The sequence below is a fragment of the Scyliorhinus canicula genome, chromosome 3, assembly GCF_902713615.1.
Source record: "Scyliorhinus canicula chromosome 3, sScyCan1.1, whole genome shotgun sequence".
In the NCBI taxonomy this organism is placed as follows: Eukaryota; Metazoa; Chordata; class Chondrichthyes; order Carcharhiniformes; family Scyliorhinidae; genus Scyliorhinus; species Scyliorhinus canicula.
Genome location: NC_052148.1, coordinates 45611572 through 45632856, shown reverse-complemented (window position 1 = coordinate 45632856; position 21285 = coordinate 45611572). Strand labels below are relative to the sequence as shown.

The following is a 21285-nucleotide window of genomic DNA, read 5'->3' as shown; positions in this document are numbered from 1 at the left end:
GAATACCACAATCAAATCTCTTCTCCACCATCTCTTGAGGATAACAACTCCAGTTTCTCTAATCTATCCACCTAATTGATGTCCTTCATCCGTGAAACCATTCTCATGAGTTTTTTTTCTGCAGCCTCTCGAAAGGCTCCTCTTCTAGCCTGAATTGCAGTGCCCTGAATTGAACAAGATATTCCGATTGATGCTGAACCACTATTTTATAAATGTTCTTCATAACTTCCATGTGTATCCATCCCATTTTACAATCCTGCCTGTTGTAAAAGCTTTCACTCCACTCTCCACTGTTCTCAGTACTATCAAGTTTTAAAACCTCATGCAAGTTTGTTAAATGTCTTTAACAAATCAGTGTTGGCTTTCCTTAATTAAATCAGATTTTTTCCAAGTGACAATTTTCATAGAACCCCCACAGTGCAGAAAAAGGCCAGCTGGCCCATCGAGTCTGCATCAGCCCTCTGAAAGAGCACCCTACCAAACCATGATACTAGGGGAAATTTAGCAAACAGTTTACACTTAATTCCCAGCTTTCAACAGGTTCCTGTATCCCTGTTTTGCCAAGTAGTAACTTAAGTGGCCGACTTCAGGTGCTTTTCGCAATTTTTGGAGAGTTTCTTCAATCCACCACAGCAGTAAAGTCTGTTCTCATGAGCCATCTTCTCCCTGGCCATACAAGAACAAATCTTCTCATGGAATGGCTTCCTCTTGTCCTCTTTCCCATGGCAATATGAAACACTTTAACCATGTATCTAGGCAGAAATACTAATTGACTATCCTTGACCGCCACTCTTTTTATCTTGGGAGTAATTGGATAATTTATAATAGAGCTGTTTACAACCATAACTACAACACCTTTCTGCGGCTTTAGGAGACACTGGGTCCACTTAAAACTGCTGCCATTGTCTTCAAACAATTGCTGCCGCCTCCGCAATAAAACAATCTAAACCTATCCTTTGATCTCGAACAATCAAATCACCTGAGCTCAACTGACTACAGGACAAATCACATGACCACCTTTTACCCTAAATTTAAAGCTACAGTCCCAAAATAGTCTATGAAACTCAGAATTTTCACAAAACAAATACTGAGAACTGAGGAGTTGCATTACTGGTCAGAGATGATATCACAGCTGTGATTAAGGAGGACACGATGGAGGATTCGAGCACTGAGGCAATATGGGTAGAGCTAAGAAATAGGAAGGGTGCAGTAACATTGTTGGGACTTTACTACAGGCCTCCCAAAAGCGAGTGTAAAGTAGAGGTACAAATATGTAGACAGACTATAGAAAAATGTAGGAGCAATAGGGTGGTTGTGATGGGAGATTTTAACTTCCCCAACATTGAATGGGACTCGTATAGTGTTGGAGGTGTAGATGGAGCAGAATTTGTAAGGAGCATCCAGGAGAGATTTTTTTAGAGCAGTATGTAAATAGTCCAACTATGGAAGGGGCCACACTGGACCTGGTATTGGGGAATTATCCCGGCCAGGTGGTTGAAGTTTCAGTCGGTGATTACTTTGGGAAAAGCAATCCCAATTCCGTAAGTTTTAGTATACTCATGGTCAAAGACGAGAGTGGTCCTAAAGGAAGAGTGCTAAATTGGGGAAAGGCCAAGTATAACAAAATTCGGCAGGAGCTAGGGAATGTGGATTGGGAGCAGCTGTTTAAAGGTAAATCCACATTTGAAATGTGGGAATCTTTTAAGGAAAGGTTGATTAGAGTGCAGGACAGACATGTCCCTGTGAAAGTGAGGGATGCAAATGGCAAGATTAGGGAACCATGGATGACGGGTGGAATTGTGAGACTAGCTAAGATGAAAAAGGAAGCATACATAAGATCGAGGCGACTTAAAACTGAGGAAGCTTTGGAGGAATATCGGGAAAGTAGGACAAATCTCAAACATGCAATAAAGAGGGCTAAAAGGGGTCATGAACTATCTTTGGCTAACAGGGTTAAGGAAAATCTCAAAGCCTTTTATTCGTATATAAGGAGCAAGAGGCATAAGGAAGGGGGATGTTTTGGGTATTCTAAAAGGCATGAAGGTGGACATATCCCCAGGACTGGATGGGATCTATCCCAGGTTACTGAGGGAAGCAAGGGACAAAATCGCTGGGGCCTTAACAGATATCTTTGCAGCATCCTTGAGCACGGGTGAGGTCCCGGAAAACTGGAGAATTGCTAATTTTGTCCCTTTGTTTAAGAAGGGTAGCAGGGATAATCCAGGGAATTCTAGACCTGTGAGCTTGATGTCAGTGGTAGACAAACATTTGGAGAAGATACTGAGGGATAGGATCATTCACATTTGGAAGAAAATAGACTTATCAGTGATAGTTTTGTGCAGGGAAGGTCATGTCTTACAAACCTAATAGAATTCTTTGAGGAAGTGACAAAGTTAGTTGATGAGGGAAGGTCTGTAGATGTCATATACATGGACTTCAGTAAGGCGTTTGATAAAGTTTCCCATGGCAGGTTGATAGAAAAAGTGAAGTCGTATGGGGTTCAGGGTGTACTGGCTAGATGGATAAAGAACTGGCTGAGCAACGGGACAGAGAGTAGTGGTGGAAGGAAGTGTCTCAAAATGGAGAACGGTGACTAGTGGTGTTCCACATGGATCTGTGCTCGGACCACTGTTGTTTGTGATGTACATAAATGATTTGGACGAAGGTATAGGTGGTCTGATTAGCAAGTTTGCAGATGATACTAAGATTGGTGGAGTTGCAGATAGCGAGGAGGACTGTCCGAGAATACAGCAAAATATAGATAGATTGGAGAGTTGGGCAGAGAAATGGCAGATGGAGTTCAATCCAGGCAGAGTTGGGCAGAGAAATGGCAGATGGAGTTCAATCCAGGCAAATGCGAGGTGATGCATTTTGTAAGATCTAATTCAAGAGCGGACTATATGGTCAATGGAAGAGTCCTGGGGAAAATTGATGTACAGGGAGATCTGGGAGTTCAGGTCCATTGTACCCTGAAGGTGGCAAAGCAGTTCGATAGAGTGGTCAAGAAGGCATACAGCATGCTTGCCTTCATCGGACGGGGTATTGAGCACAAGAGTCGGCAGGTCATGTTCCAGTTGTATAGGACTTTGGTTAGGCCACATTTGGAATACTGTGTGCAGTTCTGGTCGCCACATTACCAGAAGGATGTGGATGCTTTAGAGAGGGTGCAGAGGAGGTTCACCAGGATGTCGCCTGGTATGGAGGGTGCTAGCTATGAAGAAAGGTTGAGTAGATTAGGATTGTTTTCGTTGGAAAGACAAGAGGTTGAGGGGGGACCTGATTGAGGTCTACAAAATTGAGAGGTATGGACAGGGTGGATAGCAACTAGCTTTTTCCAAGAGTGGGGGTGTCAATTACAAGGGGCCACGATTTCAAGGTGAGAGGGGAAAATTTAAGGGAGATGTGCGTGGAAAGTTTTTAACGCAGAGGGTGGTGGGTGCCTGGGACGCTTTGCCAGCGTAGGTAGTAGAGGCGGGCATGATAGCATAATTTAAGATGCATCTAGACAGATATATGAACGGGCGGGGAACAGCGGGAAATAGATCCTTGGAAAATATGCGACTGGTTTAGATAAAGGATCTGGAGCGGCGCAGGCTGGGAGGGCCGAAGGGTCTGATCCTGTGCTGTAATTTTCGTTGTTCTTTGTTGTTCTTTGTTCATTGAGAACTCATTGTTAACTCTGCCCGTCCCTTTTTTGTGGGACCTAATCAGGCTTAACTCTCAATACTACCCAATTACAATTTACATGCCCTTTGGGGGGGGGGGGGGGGGGGGGGGCTTGCCGCTTGCGCCATCACTAGTTCTTGCATGTCTCTGCAATTTCAGTGCAAACTTTCTCTTCCTCCTGACATTGCTGGCCGATAGAATGCATCCAGCAGGGTAATGACATCTCTATTCTTAAGATTTTGCCAGGGGCATCGGCAGGATAACTTTTCTTGCACTACAATATTTCCCTAATACTGTCACCCTCCTCCATCTCTACTGAACCCTGCCCTGATATTTAGTACCCAGTCGCTGCCTCTTTTTATTTGAGCCGCTTCCATTTTAGTCCAGTTAATATACAAAATAAATTGGCAAGACATGAGAAGTACTGGTGTAAATTTACAGTTGTAAATTGACCCTATTACTGAATACAATTTGAGGTGGCATTTGATCACTTCAGCAATAACTTTATGGCTAGGATGACATCTATCTCATTTTAATAGAGACACCACCACCTGGCTACATCAGTGAAGATGGGGAGACGAGTGATCAACAAATGAACCAAAATATGGATACAGGTGAGCTATTTTTCTGAAAAGGGCATGTGGTATATTGGTGAATTTACGTTGATCTTTAGAACATCTAATCCATTTGCACCTGAACACGGTTTTAGCACTTGACGGGGAGCTGGAGATTATAATTTACTGTTGGTTAATTTAAAAAGGACATCAGAAAATGTTTTACCACTTCAATAACTTGTGCTTTGAAAGCAAGATTAGTTACCTGCGCCATAAAATGATGTTGATGTTTGCTAACTCAAAAATGGATGTGAGAAATTATACTACTGGAAAGTGAAGGAACTTCAATCTTTGACTAAATGTAATTTATTACATGTTAGAGTGAGAATTTTTTTTGGCTAACTTCAGAATGAATGGAAAAGAAAAGTTTATGGTACAGGCTGAGGACAATTTAGCTGAAAATCCATAAATGCAATCTAATGAATGATGAAGTAAGTCTTTAACTTGTGTTTCATTTTATGACAAAGTCACTTATTTCGTTCACTTTTAGGGTCTCCTGCTGAAATGTCACCAAGTACCTTGTCGCCAGTTAATCATAGCTTGGGTAAGTAGATATTATTTAATAAAACTTTGTATTAAAAACATTTGTTGGGGTGGCACAATAGCACAGGGTTTGGCATTGTTGATACACAGCGCCAGGGTCCCAGTTCGATTCCCAGCTTGAGTCACTGTCTGTGCGGAGTCTGCACATTCTTCCCTGTGTTTGCATGGGTTTCCTCCGTGTGCTCTGGTTTCCTCCCAGAAGTCCAGAAAGACATGCTTGTTAGGTGAATTGGACATTCTAAATTCTCCCTCCGCGCACCCGAACAGGTGCCGGAATGTGGCAACTAGGGAATTTTCACAGTAATTTCATTGCAGTGTTAATGTAAGCCTACTTGTGACGAAAAAGATTATATATTATATTAAAAGGGTTAATGGCTTTTCGTGGTCTTTTTACTCATTCTTGGGAAGGAACATTGCTGTCAAGATGAGCACTTATTGCCCATTTCTAATTGTCCTTGGAGGTGGAACCTCTGTTGCCTGTGTTGTGACATTATGCAAATGTACAGCATGTGAAGTTAATGTTATGTGAAGCCTAGCCACTAGAGGGAGCTAAGGAATAGTACTATAAATTGCACTGGCTCTTAAGCTAAGGGGAGGAGTTTAGACTGGAGCTGACGAAGATAAAATTCATAGTGTATTGCAGAGTTAGTTAAGATATAATTGTAATTAGTAGATAGAGTTAGTGTTAGTGAGTGTAGTTTAATTCCTGCATGTATGTTTGCTTTTCAGAAGAAGTGTAGAACTCAAATTTAGCTCTTCAAAAGAGCTTTGTGTATCTTTGTGATCACTACGCCTGCCATCCTGGAGATCCCTCACAAAGATTACCACACACGTGGTGTAAGTACACCCACAGTGCTGTTAAGGGAGGGAGTTTGAGGATATTGACCGAGTGACACTAAAGGAATAATAGTGATGTAAGTTATAATAATCGCTTATTGTCACAAGTAGGCTTCAATGAAGTTGTGGAAAGACCCTCATCGTCATATTCGGGTGTCTGTTCGGGGAGGCCGGTACGGGAATTGAATCCACGCTGCTGGCCTTGTTCTGCATTGCAAGCCAGCTGTTTAGCCCACTGTGCTGAAGTTCCAAGTCAAGATGGTGGTGTTCCCATGGATCTGCTGTCTGTGATTTCTCTGGCTGGTAGAAGTTGTGTATGGAAGGTGTGGTCGAAAGAGCCTTGGTGAGTTGTACTGCATCTTGTAGATGATGCACTGCTGTTGCTGTGTGTGCATTGATGGTAGAGGAGTGAATGTTTAAGGTGGTGCAAATTGACCATCTGCTTTTTCTTGAATGGTGTTGAGCTTCTCGAATTGTTGAAGTTGCACTAGTCCAGCTAAGTGGAGAGTGTTCCATCTCACTCTTGACTTGTAGATGGTTGACAGTCTTTGATGAATCAGGAGTTGATTTACTTGCTGTAGAAATTCCCAGCTTTACTCTTTTGTTTTTTCAGACACAGATTTACATGGCTGATCTTGTTCAGTTTCTTGTCAACGGTAACCCTCCGGATGTTGATAATGGGGCTTCTGTGATGATAATGCTGTTGTAGGGCAGCACGGTAGCATGGTGGTTAGCATTAATGCTTCACAGCTCCAGGGTCCCAGGTTCGATTCCCGGCTGGGTCACTGTCTGTGCGGAGTCTGCACGTCCTCCCTGTGTGTGCGTGGGTTTCCTCCGGGTGCTCCGGTTTCCTCCCACAGTCCAAAGATGTGCGGGTTAGGTGGATTGGCCATGCTAAATTGCCCGTAGTGTCCTAAAAAGTAAGGTTGGGGGGGGGGGGGGGGGGGGGGGGTTGTTGGGTTACGGGTATAGGGTGGATACGTGGGTTTGAGTAGGGTGATCATTGCTCGGTACAACATCGAGGGCCGAAGGGCCTGTTCTGTGCTGTACTGTTCTATGTTCTATGAATGTCAAGAGGAGATGCTTTTGATTCTCTTATTGGCGCTGGTCATTGCCCCGCAATTATGTGGTACAGATGTTAATTGCTATGTATCAATCCATGCCTGAATGTTGCCCCGATCTTACTGCATGTGGACACACCTTCTTTCAGTATCTGAGAAGTAGCAAATGGTATTGAATACTGTGCAGTCATCAGTATACATCCCACTTCTGACCTAATGATGGAGGGAAAGTCATTTGATACAGCTGTTGGGCCCAGGAAACTACTGAGGAACTCCTGCAGCAATCTCCTGCGGCTTAGATGATTGGCTCCAACAATTACAACCATCATTCTTTTGTGCTGCGTATGATTCCAACCAGTGGAGAATTTCCCTCTGACTGCAATTTTTCAAAAATTCATTAATGGGATGTGGGCATCGCTGGTAAGGGCAGCATTTATTGCCCCTCCCTAATTACCCTTCAGAAGGTGGTGATGAGTTGCCTTAAATCACTGCAGTCCATTAGGTGTAGGTACACCCACTATGCTGTTAGGGAGGGAGTTCCAGGATTTTGCACCAGTGACGGTGAAGGAACGGCGATATATTTCCAAGTCGGAGTGGTGAGTGACTTGGAGAGGAACCTCTAGGTGGTGGTGTTCTCGGGTATCTGTTGCTCTTGTCCGTCTAGATGGTAGTGGGTTTTAAAAGTGCTGTCTAAGGAACCTTGGTGAGTTACTGCAGTGCATCTTGAAGATGGTACACAAGGCTGCCACTGTTCATCGGTGGTGGAGGGTTTGAATGTTTGTGGAAGGGGGAGCAATCAAGCGGGCTGCTTTGTCCTGGATGGTGTCAAACTTCTTGTTGTTCCTATTGAAATTCATTTTGCTAGGCTTTTTGATGCCACATTGGTCAAATGCTAACTTGTTATCAAGAGTGGTCACTCTCTTCACCAAAGGTTAAAAACGATGTACATCTTGTAAACACTTGGGTTGTAATCTTTCTATCATGAAAGTGAATGACCAGTGAAAATGAGAGATTGATCAGACTTAAATGCCACAAAATATTCTTTGGCATGAAAGGTCATCCAAAATTAAAACAAATTTATTTTCAATAAATGTAAGATCTCTAAATGTCCACTTGCAACAGAGATTTTGGTTTAAAAATAAATTCAATATATTGCTGTATAATGTCTTTGAACTCCTAGTAAACTCTTGCTCCTGTACCATTCTGTAGTCATGCCAACTGTGGCGGTGTCATCTGGCTGTAGAAGATTGAAAGTTGTAGATGGTTTAAGGAAAATAATCCACATTGAATGTGGATTTTAGGCAAAATCTTGCCTAAAATGTAATTGGGAATATATTAACAGATAGGCAAATGGGGCAAGTGTAAAAATAGTTCCCCCATTTCAGACTTTTTTTTGTTATGATCTCAGCTGACATAACCAGCCGGGAAGATCCCAGAATGGAATCCTGGCTCAAAAAACCTTGGGCGGGATTCCCCATTGCCAGAAATCGGGAGCGGCAATCGGGCAAAGAATAGCTCCCAATGCCAAAATTGCGACAGGCGCCAGTTTGACACTGGGTCATGATGCTCCATCCCTCCAAATCGTCAAAACAATATTTATTAGACTCTACTATTGTGCTTTTTATATAAAAAAAATTAGTGTACCCAATTATATATATTTTCCAATTAGGAGGCAATTTAGCGTGGCCAATCCAACTAACCTGCACATCTTTGGGTTGTGGGGGTGAAACCCACGCAGACATGGGGAGAATGTGCAAACTCCACACTACTATTGTACATTAATTAAACTCTGATCAAGCTCTTCAGTAAACGGTCTCAAATCTACACTAGCTATCTACATCTCTGGCACGCACTTCTGAAGATTCATCGCATCCTATCCACAGGTTCTATCATTGTATTTGAACTGTTTGTCTGAAAAGACCGGAATACCCGTCAATAAGGCTGGGACAGGCTGTTTCTTGGTCTTCGAGGGTTGCCGAAGTTGCAGGATCAGCAGTCATCGATTTGGGTTTTCCCTCTTGCCTCGGGCTGGTTCTGCTCTTTGGTTCGTCTCATCGGGCTGGTCTTCTGGGTCTGGTCAGTCTGATGGTCCTTGCCACGAGACAGAAGGAGCTGGAAATGCTTGGCTGCCAGTTAATGGTGCTCTCTGGAGATGCTATTTAAAGAAGGTACAAAACACAGTGAGCTGGGGCTCCAGGTTATCCCCCTCCTCACGCCCTTTTCAAAAAAATCTGTGGCCTGTGTCCAATGTTGGCATCGGGCAGGAGCAGGAAGATCCAATAAGCTGGCGACTTGCCATATTTGGAGGGCACAGAGCATGGTTTTAACTGTCAAGTGCTGTCCTTGTCATGTTATGGCTCTGGCCTCCTGAGCTGGGTGCCACCAAGTCAGCAGAAACGAGCGTAGACTTCCTAGCCTTTCCTCAGAGGACAACCAGTAGATTCAAGGTCCCATTTATACTCAATTTTTTATCAATTGCCTTCCCTCCATCAGAAGGTCAGAACTGGGGATGCATGCTGGTATGTTCAGCCCCATTTGTAGCTCCTTATGTACTGAAGTAGTCTGTGTCCGTCCACTGCAAGCCCATGGCAACATTCAGGCTAGGGATGCTGTATGGCATAAATATTACTTGACGCTTTGACCATCTCCAACAAAAGGGAATCTATCCATGTCTCCATGACGGTCAATGGCACGGTGGCATAGTGGTTTGTTGCCTCATAACGCCAGGAATCCGAGTTCAATTCTGGCTTTGGGTGACTGTCTGGAGTTTGTACTCTCTTCCTGTGTCTGAATGGGTTTCCTCCAGGTGCTCCAGTTTCCTCCCACAGTCCAAAGATGCGCAGGTTAGGTGAATTGGCCATTCTAAATTTTCCCGTAGTCTAAAAAATGGTTAGGTGGGGCTACTGGGTTACGGGATAGGATGGGTACTCTTTTTAAGGGTCGGTGCCCATCAATGGGCTTAATGGCCTCTTGCACTGTAGGTATTCTGTGATGTGGACTAGTAATCCAGGGTAATGCTCTGGAGTCTTGGATTCAAATCACACCGTGGCAGATGGTGAAATTTGAATTCACTAAAAAGAAATCTGGAATTAAAAGTCTAATGATGGCCATTAAAGTCTAATACATGACCATTAAATCATTTCCAGATCGTTGTAAAAACCCATCTGGTTCACTAATGTCCTTCCAGGAAGGAAGTCTGTCCTTACCGCGTCTGGTCTTCATGTGACTCCAGATCCACACAGTGATGCGGTTGACTTTATCTTGGTTTCTTCTTCTATCTCCCCCCCACCCCCCCCTCGGTTCAAGGGCAATTAGGGATGGGCAACAAATGCTGGCCTAGCCAGCGACGCCCACATCCCAAGAATGAACTGGGGGGGGGGGGGGGGGAGGATCACTGAATCCCCCACTATCAAAATCCTGGGTTTCCACTGACTAGAAATTACTAACCCCCCCGGCCTGTAAATATTGTGGCGAGGGGAATCTCTCTTCCTCCCCCTTCTCTCTCCTTCTCTTCCCCCACCCCACCAACAGGGGTATGATGGAATGCTCTCTGCCTGCCTGGATGAGTGCAGCCCCGCCAATACTTGCAGTGTGACACCATTTGGCACTCCATTCACTAGCTTCAGCATTCATTTCTTCCATCACGGACATGTAGTGGGAGCATTGTGTAACATCTAATAGATGGACTGTACCAACTCACCAAGTCTACTTTGATGACACCTTCTAAACCCACGACTTCTACCACCTAGAACAGTGTTTTTCAAACTTTTTCCAGGGACCCATTTTTACCAACCAGCCGAACTTCGCGACCTACCATTTTCTCTTACCTTGTTTGCTGCTGATAAAATGGAGGAATCGCAATCGTGCCCAAAGCACACTATGTCAATGTTCGGGGGCCGTGACATGCTCTCTGCCTCCCTTCCGTCATGAAGATTAAATAAAATTTTTAAAGAACTTTCTGCGTCTCCGATTGTGGAAATTCGCAGGCAACAGCCGCAGATGCCAGCTTTTTTTTTCCAAGTTCAGTGGAGGTTTTTATTTGATAAAATTTTACAGGAAAAAAATCCAGAAACTGAAAATGTTTTCATCCCCTAGAAATTGGAGGTTCACCACATTTCACCTAAACATTACAATTAAAAATGTAAAAAAAATAAAAGACACTTAAAAATCAATTAATTGATGAAGCTTCCAAATATGACCTGCAGGCACTTTGTTTTGGAATGCTTAAAAATCAAGATTTAAAAAGTTAACTTCTCTTGGTTGAAGTAACAGCTGCAGTGAAACCATTGTTGGATCACTCGACATTCTTGGAGTAAGAGACTTCCGCTTCATCAGCATCAAAGTTCAGAAAGCAACCAATCACCTCATTCTCCCCAAACCTTTTGCATCCGGCTTTTAGCAATGCCGGCTGCGAACGGCCTTCAAAAGATCTGTGACCAGATTTTTAAAAATGCAGCCCCACTGCACATGCGTGCCCGCTCATCGATGCGCATGCGCAAAACTCTGTGCACACGCACCGATGAGCAGGCACTCATGTGCAGTGCGAGCACATTTTAAAAATATCTTCGTGGCCATTTTGAAGGCCTCTTGCCGCCGGTGTTATTAAAAGCTGGGTGTTGCGTGATCGGGAGCGCTGCGACAGACGACTCCGCGACCTCCATCCGCGGGTCGCCCCCTGACTTTGACAATGCCTGATCTAGAAGGACAAGGGTAGTAGATGCATAGGAAAACCACCATCTGCAAATTCCCCTCCAAGCTACATGTCATCCTGACTTTGAACTATTGGTGTTCCTTCACTGTTGCTGGTCAGTGTATCTACACAACGTGGACTGCGAGAAAATGGCTCACCACGGCCACCTCTAGGGCAATTAGGGATGGGCAGCAAATGCTGGTCTAACCAGCAACGTCCACAACTCTGTGAAATAAGAAAAGGCTGAGTGTACCGAGTGCAGTCATAGTCCCATTTGCTTACATAATGGCGACTCAACTTTGAAATGCTTTGGGGCATTTGAGAGATGAGGTTTGTCATAAATATAAACCGTATCCTACCAATCTCTTTACAGTGTTAGCTATCTACTTGATACTGAATCCTTAGTTGTTTGTATTCTACCTGTTAGATTAGGAAACTTGCTTCAGTGTTGTTTATCCATGGAAATAATGGACTAAAAAGAGGTCCGTGGTTGATTTTACATGACACCTCATCCTTGAAGTGCCAAGCTGTGATTCTGAATATATTGACAAAAAAATTATTTGCCTCGTCTGTTTCAGATCTACAACCTGTAACCTATTCTGAGCCAGCGTTCTGGTGTTCAATAGCATACTATGAGTTAAACCAGAGAGTTGGTGAAACCTTTCATGCATCTCAGCCTTCATTAACTGTGGATGGATTTACAGACCCATCAAATTCTGAAAGATTCTGTTTGGGTTTGCTGTCCAATGTCAACAGAAATGCAACAGTTGAGATGACAAGACGACACATTGGTAAGTCTGTATGTACTTTAATGCATTTGCTGTCAGCATATGGACCCTAATTTTTGTTGAGAAAATAACAACTAAGTGGCTTGATAGGCTATTTCAGAAGATGGTTACTATTCAATTGCTGTGGATCAGGAGCAACATGGGCCAGGTAAGGATAATAGATTTATTTCCCCTCAAGGATATTAATCAACTAGAAGGGTTTTTAATGACAGTCCAGTGATTTCATGGACACCATTACCAATGTTAAACTTTTTATACCAGACGTGGCATAATGTCAGGAAAATTCCTGAAAACCATTTTGAACCCCCCCCCCCCCCCCCCCACACACACACACCCCGGAATCCTATTTCCTCTTTGCCCATATCTGGAAAAACTCTTAATTCATTGACAGTTGTGTTTTCAAAATCCCAATCGGGCATTTGGCCCTGTTTCCGCAGCCACCAATGTGATCAACGCATCATCACTTCCACTTTTGATGCACCAATCCATGTTAAAACTGTTACTTGGTTGTTCCCCTTGATGCAGCTCTCATCTCTGCATCAAGTACAAGGGGATGGAGACTTGAAAGAATATGGTGAACACTGATTTAGCTATTCACAGACACATCTGGTTGGACCACATAAAACATTGTCATGTCTTGTTTCCATTGCCAAAACTGCTCGTTACTCCAGGATTATCTTGCAATACAAAGATAAACCATGACTATTTTCTTGACTACAGACTTCTTGAGCCCCCCTCCCCTGTGTCCCTCAAACTCGTTGGGGGTTGAAGGTGAGGAACATATAGGCTCCTTTGTCACTAAGATTGAGATAATTTGATCAGCTGTTTCTGCCACTTTTCCTTTCCCGAGCCTACATAAAGCTGAACCAGATGCCTGACATTTCCTTCGGAGTCTTCATCCTTATCCTTGGACTTGCCTTTTTCTCAAATACAGGAGTAGGATACTTTGGAGGCTGGAAATCTGAAATAAAAACAAAATGAAGTAACAGACGGTTATCTCTACCTAAAAGGTTAACGTTGCTTCTTTCCACAGATACTGCATGACCTGCTGAGTATTTTCAGAGTTTCCAGTTTTTACTTCGCACCTTTGTATAGCCTCTCCTTTTCTCCCCTGATGTGCTCTCTAAATTTATCTTGTCGGAGCATTCAAGTACAGCAAACACCAAGGAAAGCAAATTGCATGTTGGCCTTTATTGTAAGGCGTTTAGAGTAAATTGGGAATATATTCTCCAATGCTTCTCATTGAAGCAGAAAATCCTGAAGGGCTTGACACTGAGTTTGGGGAATTTAAAACATGGGTGCACAGTCTCAGGATAGGGGTTGATCATTTAGCACAGAGGTTAGGAGAAATTACTTCACTCAAAGGATGGTGAATCTTTGGGGTTCTCTGTTCCTGAGGGTTGTGGGTGTTCTGTTGTTGAATACATTGAAGGCTGGGATATACAGATGTTTTGGTGTCTCAGGATCAAGGGATAAGGGGAGAGGATGGGAAAGTGCTGTTTGATTCAGTCAACCAATTGTTGCGATGTACAGCCTGGTATTGCACCGGCACTGAAATTCACAAATGTTTTTTCTTAATTGTGTTGTCTTTTTAGACTGATGGCAGCATCCTGTTAGTGGAAAATACCACAATGTGAAATGGCACCCTTAACCATGCCAAACCCAAAACAAAACTTCTAGTTGATGTGATTCCACAATTGGGCTGTATTTTTTGAACAATCCCAAGTGTGCTGATAGCTATACTGTACTAACAACCATTTTTCAAAAATAAAAATTTGTATTAATGTTTTTATTTTATAAAACAGTTAAAACAAACTGTGCAAGCAAAATACCATTTACAAACCCTAACATTTGAAAAAAAAAACACAAGCCCCCCTTAACCCCAGAATCATGGACTGTGGCCAATTCATAGTTCACAATATTGCAGTGTTAATGTAAGGCTACTTGTGACAATAAAGATTATAATTATAAAGATTATAATAATTCCTAAAGACCAAAGATAAAGGTCACCATCCCCACCCCTAATAAGAAACAAAAGAAAGGAAATCCCTTATTCCCTTCAGATTCCCGCTCCACCCCAAACAAACAAACAAGCTAGGTTCTCTGAACCTTGTCCAAATAGATCCAACAAGCTGCAACAGTAACCTCCCACCCAGAGTCAAGGTCAAGAAGAAGGATACTCCCCAGCCCATCCAAAGAGTAACCAAAACCTATGGGAATATATAGCCCCCTGGGGGAGTTTAATACCGTTGCAATACTTAAACTCCCTCAAGGGGCTATATATTCCCCATACTGTTTCCTGACCACTAACGCTCAATAACCGTAGCCCTCTCAGGCCAAACATAAAAAAGATACCAACTGCAACACCTTTCTAACGAACTCCTCCCAACCGTCCCCATTACAATCTAATCAATTTAATCAAGTCCATGTTCCTTGACAAAAGCCTCCGCCTCCATGTTGAAAAAAATAATCCTGCAACTGAAAAGTCTCTCTCGGCTTCGCCAAGTTACACCACTCCAAACCGGACTCCACTGCTGAACAGTGTTGACTTTGCCTTATTAAAAGCCGCACACTGCTTTGCCAACTCCATTCTGATATTGTGGATCATGCTTCCTTGCCATGTCGAGTCCTGATGCACTTCGGCCCATTGCAGAACCCTGTTCCTCATGAAATCTGCAGCTTAGCAAACATCTGGGAAAAATAATCAGTTGGCTTTGGGGCCCTGCTCCTCTTCCAGCAACCCCATGATTCTGAAGTTCTGTCTCCTCGACCTGTTCTCCATGCCATCCACCGTTGCCCTCGAGTCTTGTTCCTCTCCTCCACCAGCAGCATCTCAACGTCCAACGAGGTGATTCGATCACCAGACTGTGACAAGGCCGCCTTCACACCCTTCACCACCATGCTCCTCCACCGCCTCCGGGGTCTCCCAAATCAGTCTAAGTGCCTCCTCAGTTGACCGGTCATTGGTTTCCATCATCACCGTACTCTGCTCAACAAAATGCTTCACAATCTGTTTTTCAAACCCCTGCACCATCTCCTCAGTCAGCGTTTCCACCGTGATATGAGCAGCTACACCCAAGGCCGGGTCTGCCACCTTCTCTCCTGCTGAGCTTCGCAGACTTTGTAGCTCCATTGAAGGATTACCCCTGCAATGTCCTTGACACCAACATTGTTCATAGGTTTCGACATATTTACGCCGACAAATTCATTATCCCAGATGATGGGCTGGTTTTGATAAGCAACATGGCTTATTCACGCTTGCTGGAAGCAACATAACATAAGGCCTGTTCTCTGCAGACAGAAGGAATATTTTCAAGCTGTGTGTCTTTATTGAATTACCCTGAGAGTTTGGAGGAGCCTATACTTCCTGTTGCTTTCTCCAGTTGAGGCCGAACCAGCAATTTATAAAAAGTTTGTACTCTATGCTCCTGTTGATAAAGCTCAGGATCCCAACTTGCCTTCAATGATTTGTGCACACAAATCCCCAGGTTCTTATGCTGCAGCCCCTTAAGTTTGCGCTGTTTATTTTAAATTCCCCCTCCCCATTCTTCCCACCAAAATTTATCAAGCTGCACACTTCCCTGCATTAAATTTCATCTGCCTCTTGTCTGCCCATGCTACGTGCAGGGTGGGGGTTCTGTCACCCTCCAGGTGAGGGGACTGGGTTGCAGGTGTTTGGGATGGAGGTTAGTGCCAGGGGCACAATGCTGCCTACTCACCTGGACATCCTGAGGTGGTAGTGCATGTTTTTTCTGCACTGCTGGCCAGTCCTGGCGATATTGCCCACACCGCTCATGACCTCTGCCATCTACGTCCAGGCCCAGTGCACGGTGGCAAGTGGCAACCTCTGTCCAAACCCGGGTATAGGGTGACCAGACTCTCCTCCATGGCGTCCAGTAGGGTGTCAAGTTTAGCGTCATTGAAATGGAGTACTGCTCTCCTTGTTGCCATCCTGTTGGCTGGGTGAGTGTGTGTGGGGAGTGGAGTGCTTGTATGCGGCTGCAGCTTCTCAGCCTCTCTCGTATCAGTCTCGAGTCTGACAAATCGGACACCGTTTTTCATTGGAATCGATCGTGTTGCACATGGCGCTGGTGTAAGTCCATTGCCGGTTGATGAATTGGTCCAGAAGCGGTGCCAGTTTTGCTGTTGTACAAGTCCACTGATTCAGTCTCAGCATCGATACTTAGCCTCTGAGATGGAAAATCCTGCCCCAACTGTTTCGACTACCTCCTGGTCATCGTGACTTGGGAGGCCGATGTAAATGGATGTGCAAAGTACTAATTGCATATCTCCGCCATGTCAACTTGTTTCCATGTATAAATTCCCTTTCAAACCTACTCTTCCTTTTGCCACCCTTTTACTATTTATGTCTATCGAAGACTTTTGGATTCCCTTTTATGTTAGTTACTAATCTCTTGTCATGCTCGCTTTGCTTCTCTATTTGCTTTATCAATTCTGCTCTAAACCTTCTATAATGAACTGATTCTCAATTGTATTGACACCTGTCATATGCATCCTTTTGTTTCTTACTCATTATCTCTGCCATACGAAGAGCTCAGGATTTTTGAACCCTACCCTTTCCTGAACGTGGGACTGCACCTTAACCCTACTCGAATTATCTCCTCTTTAAAGGCAGCCCATTGTTCAGTTACAGTTTTGCCTGTGAATCTTGAGATTCTGATTTATCTAGACCAGATCCATTCTCATTCCATTCAAGTTTGCCCTTCCCCATTTCATTATTCTGATTCGAGATTGCTCCTTATCCTTTTCTATATCCAACCTAAACCTTGTGGTATACAAATGTTCCTCTATTGACATCTCATTCCCAAGAATAGGGCCAGGAGTGCCTCTGCTCTCATTGAACTGGAAACAAATGGATGTAGAAAATTGTTCTGAGCACACTTGGAACTCTTGCCCTTCATTTCCCTTATTACTACTATCCCAATATCTGGGATAATTAAAATTCCGTATTGTAACTACTCTAGTTCTTGCATACGCTGATCACTTGTAATTCTTGCACACACTGATTGCCTACAGAATACACTAAACAATGTAATGGTACTTCTTTGATTTCTGAGCTCTAGTGAAATAGATTCTGTCCTTGACCTTTCTCCCTCCAGAACTGCATTGTTCTCCTTGATCGCCACAGCCATCTTTCTATCGAGGAATATTTAGTACCTAATCCTGCCCTCTTTTGAGTCAGGTCTCTGTTATCGCCACGGCATCATATTTCTGTATATCTTATCTGTGTTGCAGTTCACCAAACCTATTTGCCTTTGGTGCAGCATGATGGTACAGTTGTTACCACTGCTGTCTCACAGCGCCAGGGACCCAGGTTCAATTCTGGCCTTGGATAACAGTCTGTGTGGAGTTTGCCCTTCTCCCTGTGTCTGCTTGGGTTTTCTCCAGGTGCTCCAGTTTTCTTCCCACAGTCCAAAGATGTGCAGGTTGGGTGGGGTTAGGAGGTTATGGGGTATTGGGCCTGGGTAGGATCTCTTTCAGAGGGTGTGTGCAGACTTGATAGACTGAATGGCGGCCTCTTGTAGGAATTCTATCTCGATTGGGAGTTTATCCCTCTCCCATCACTTCATCACTCCTTTAAATGGCCTAGCAAGCCACTCTGTTCCAGGACAATTGGAGATAGGCAATAAATGCTGGCCCTGCCTGCGCCACCCACTTCCCCTGAACAAATTTTTTTTTAAAAACTGTTGAGGTAGAACTCGACTGCTGTGATCTGCATGCTATTTTTGACATGAGATGATCTTCCACACGTGCTTCCACACTTGGGTATCTTCACCCAAGACCACCAATTTCCATTTCCCTTAATGTTGCCTGACCATCCATGCCACAGCTCACCTGCTGCTGAAACGTTTTCGGTGCTTTTGCTACCTCTTTATTTGGCTATAACACATTGCCCCTGGCCAGCCTCCCATTTCCTACACACCGTAAACTTAATAGAGTTTTTGATGATCTTCTGCCCTAACTCCACTCAACTCTAGCCTGAAGCCTCCCCCTTGTATCCAAAAGGGCCAGATCTGCGTCCCCGTGTATCTCCTGTCTACCTCCTATATCTCTTTCAGCTTTTGATGCTCTTCTCTCTCCTCTTTATTCACCTTGGCCATGAATGATATCACCTCCCCCCTCAGTACCACCTTCAGGGCCTCCCATTACATTGCCTGTGATACTTCCCCAGTACAGTTAAATCTTACATACCCCTCAATCACTTTCCCGATCTTTTCACAGAAGCTTTGGTCCCCCAACAACCCCGGCCTCTGAGCTACCCACCCCTCCAGGCCCACGTCCACCCAGTGCGTGGGGTACATGGTCTGAAATTCCTATCGCTGAGCACTTTTGATTCCCTAATCCCAGCCACCAACGCTTCCCTTCCACGAAAATGTCTATCCTCAAATATACTTTGTGAACCGGGGCGAAGAACAAGTACTCTCACTCTCTCGGGTGCATGAACCTCGACGAGTCCACCCCTCCCATCTCCCTCATGAGGCCGGTCGGCATCTTTGTGCTGTTTCTCACACACACAGAGACACACACACACACAGACACACACACACACAGACACACACACACACAGACACACACACACACAGACACACACACACACACCCCGAGAGACACACACACCCCGAGAGACACACACACACCGAGAGACACACACACACCGAGAGACACACACACACCGAGAGACACACACACACCGAGAGACACACACACACCGAGAGACACACACACACCGAGAGTCACACACACACCGAGAGACACACACACACACCGAGAGACACACACACACCGAGAGACACACACACACCGAGAGACACACACACACCGAGAGACACACACACACCGAGAGACACACACACACCGAGAGACACACACACACCGAGCGACACACACACACCGAGCGACACACACACACACCGAGCGACACACACACACCGAGCGACACACACACACCGAGCGACACACACACACCGAGAGACACACACACACCGAGAGACACACACACACCGAGAGACACACACACACCGAGAGACACACACACACCGAGAGACACACACACACCGAGAGACACACACACACACCGAGAGACACACACACACACCGAGAGACACACACACACACGAGAGACACACACACACACCGAGAGACACACACACACACCGAGAGACACACACACACCGAGAGACACACACACACACCGAGAGACACACACACACACCGAGAGACACACACACACACCGAGAGACACACACACACACCGAGAGACACACACACACCGAGACACACACACACACCGAGAGACACACACACACACCGAGAGACACACACACACACCGAGAGACACACACACACACCGAGAGACACACACACCACACCGAGAGACACACACACACACCCGAGAGACACACACACACACCGAGACACACACACACACCGAGAGACACACACACACCGAGAGACACACACACACACCGAGAGACACACACACACACCGAGAGACAGACACGCACACGCGCACACACACACACACGCACACACACACACACGCACACACACACACACGCACACACACACACACGCACACACACCGAGGCACACACACCGAGGCACACACACCGAGGCACACACACCGAGGCACACACACCGAGACACACACACACACCGAGACACACACACCGAGACACACACACCGAGACACACACACCGAGGCACACACCGAGACACACACACCGAGACACACACACCGAGACACACACACCGAGACACACACACCGAGACACACACACCGAGACACACACACCGAGGCACACACACACACCGAGGCACACACCGAGACACACACACCGAGGCACACACCGAGACACACACACCGAGACACACTCACCGAGGCACACACCGAGACACACTCACCGAGACACACACCGAGGCACACACCGAGACACACACACCGAGACACACACACCGAGGCACACACCGAGACACACACACCGAGGCACACACCGAGACACACGCACACACCGAGACACACACACCGAGGCACACACCGAGACACACACACCGAGGCACACACACACACACACACACACACACACCGAGGCACACACACACACCGAGGCACACACCGAGACACACTCACCGAGGCACACACCGAGACACACTCACCGAGACACACACACACACCGAGGCACACACCGAGGCACACACCGAGGCACACACCGAGACACACACACCGAGACACACACACCGAGGCACACACCGAGACACACACACCGAGGCACACACCGAGACACACACACCGAGGCACACACACCGAGGCACACACCGAGACACACACACCGAGGCACACACCGAGACACACACACACACACACCGAGGCACACACACACACACACCGAGGCACACACCGAGACACACTCACCGAGGCACACACCGAGACACACACACCGAGACACACACACCGAGACACACACACCGAGACACACACACCGAGACACACACACCGAGAGACACACACACACACCGAGAGACACACACACACACCGAGAGACACACACACACACCGAGGCGCACACCGAGACACACACACACACACACCGAGGCACACACACACACACACCGAGGCACACACCGAGACACACTCACCGAGGCACACACCGAGACACACACACCGAGACACACACACCGAGACACACACACCGAGACACACACACCGAGACACACACACCGAGAGACACACACACACACCGAGAGACACACACACACACCGAGAGACACACACACACACCGAGGCACACACACACACACCGAGGCACACACCGAGACACACACACACACACACCGAGGCACACACACACACACACCGAGACACACTCACCGAGGCACACACCGAGACACACACACCGAGACACACACACCGAGAGACACACACACCGAGAGACACACACACACACCGAGAGACACACACACACACCGAGAGACACACACACACACCGAGAGACACACACACACACCGAGAGACACACACACACACCGAGAGACACACACACACACCGAGAGACACACACACACAC

General features: G+C 45.8%; 1 protein-coding gene across 2 annotated transcripts in view; it reads left to right on the top strand.

Annotated features, from left to right (window-relative positions):
- Window positions 1-21285, top strand: part of smad2 (SMAD family member 2) — a 140386-nt gene that overhangs the window by 104006 nt on the left and 15095 nt on the right. For both annotated transcript variants that reach the window (XM_038790487.1, XM_038790486.1), the window contains 3 exons: window positions 4206-4280; window positions 4771-4824; window positions 11990-12202. In XM_038790487.1, the coding sequence (XP_038646415.1) occupies window positions 4206-4280; window positions 4771-4824; window positions 11990-12202 (342 nt within the window). The remainder of the gene's footprint in view (window positions 1-4205; window positions 4281-4770; window positions 4825-11989; window positions 12203-21285) is intronic.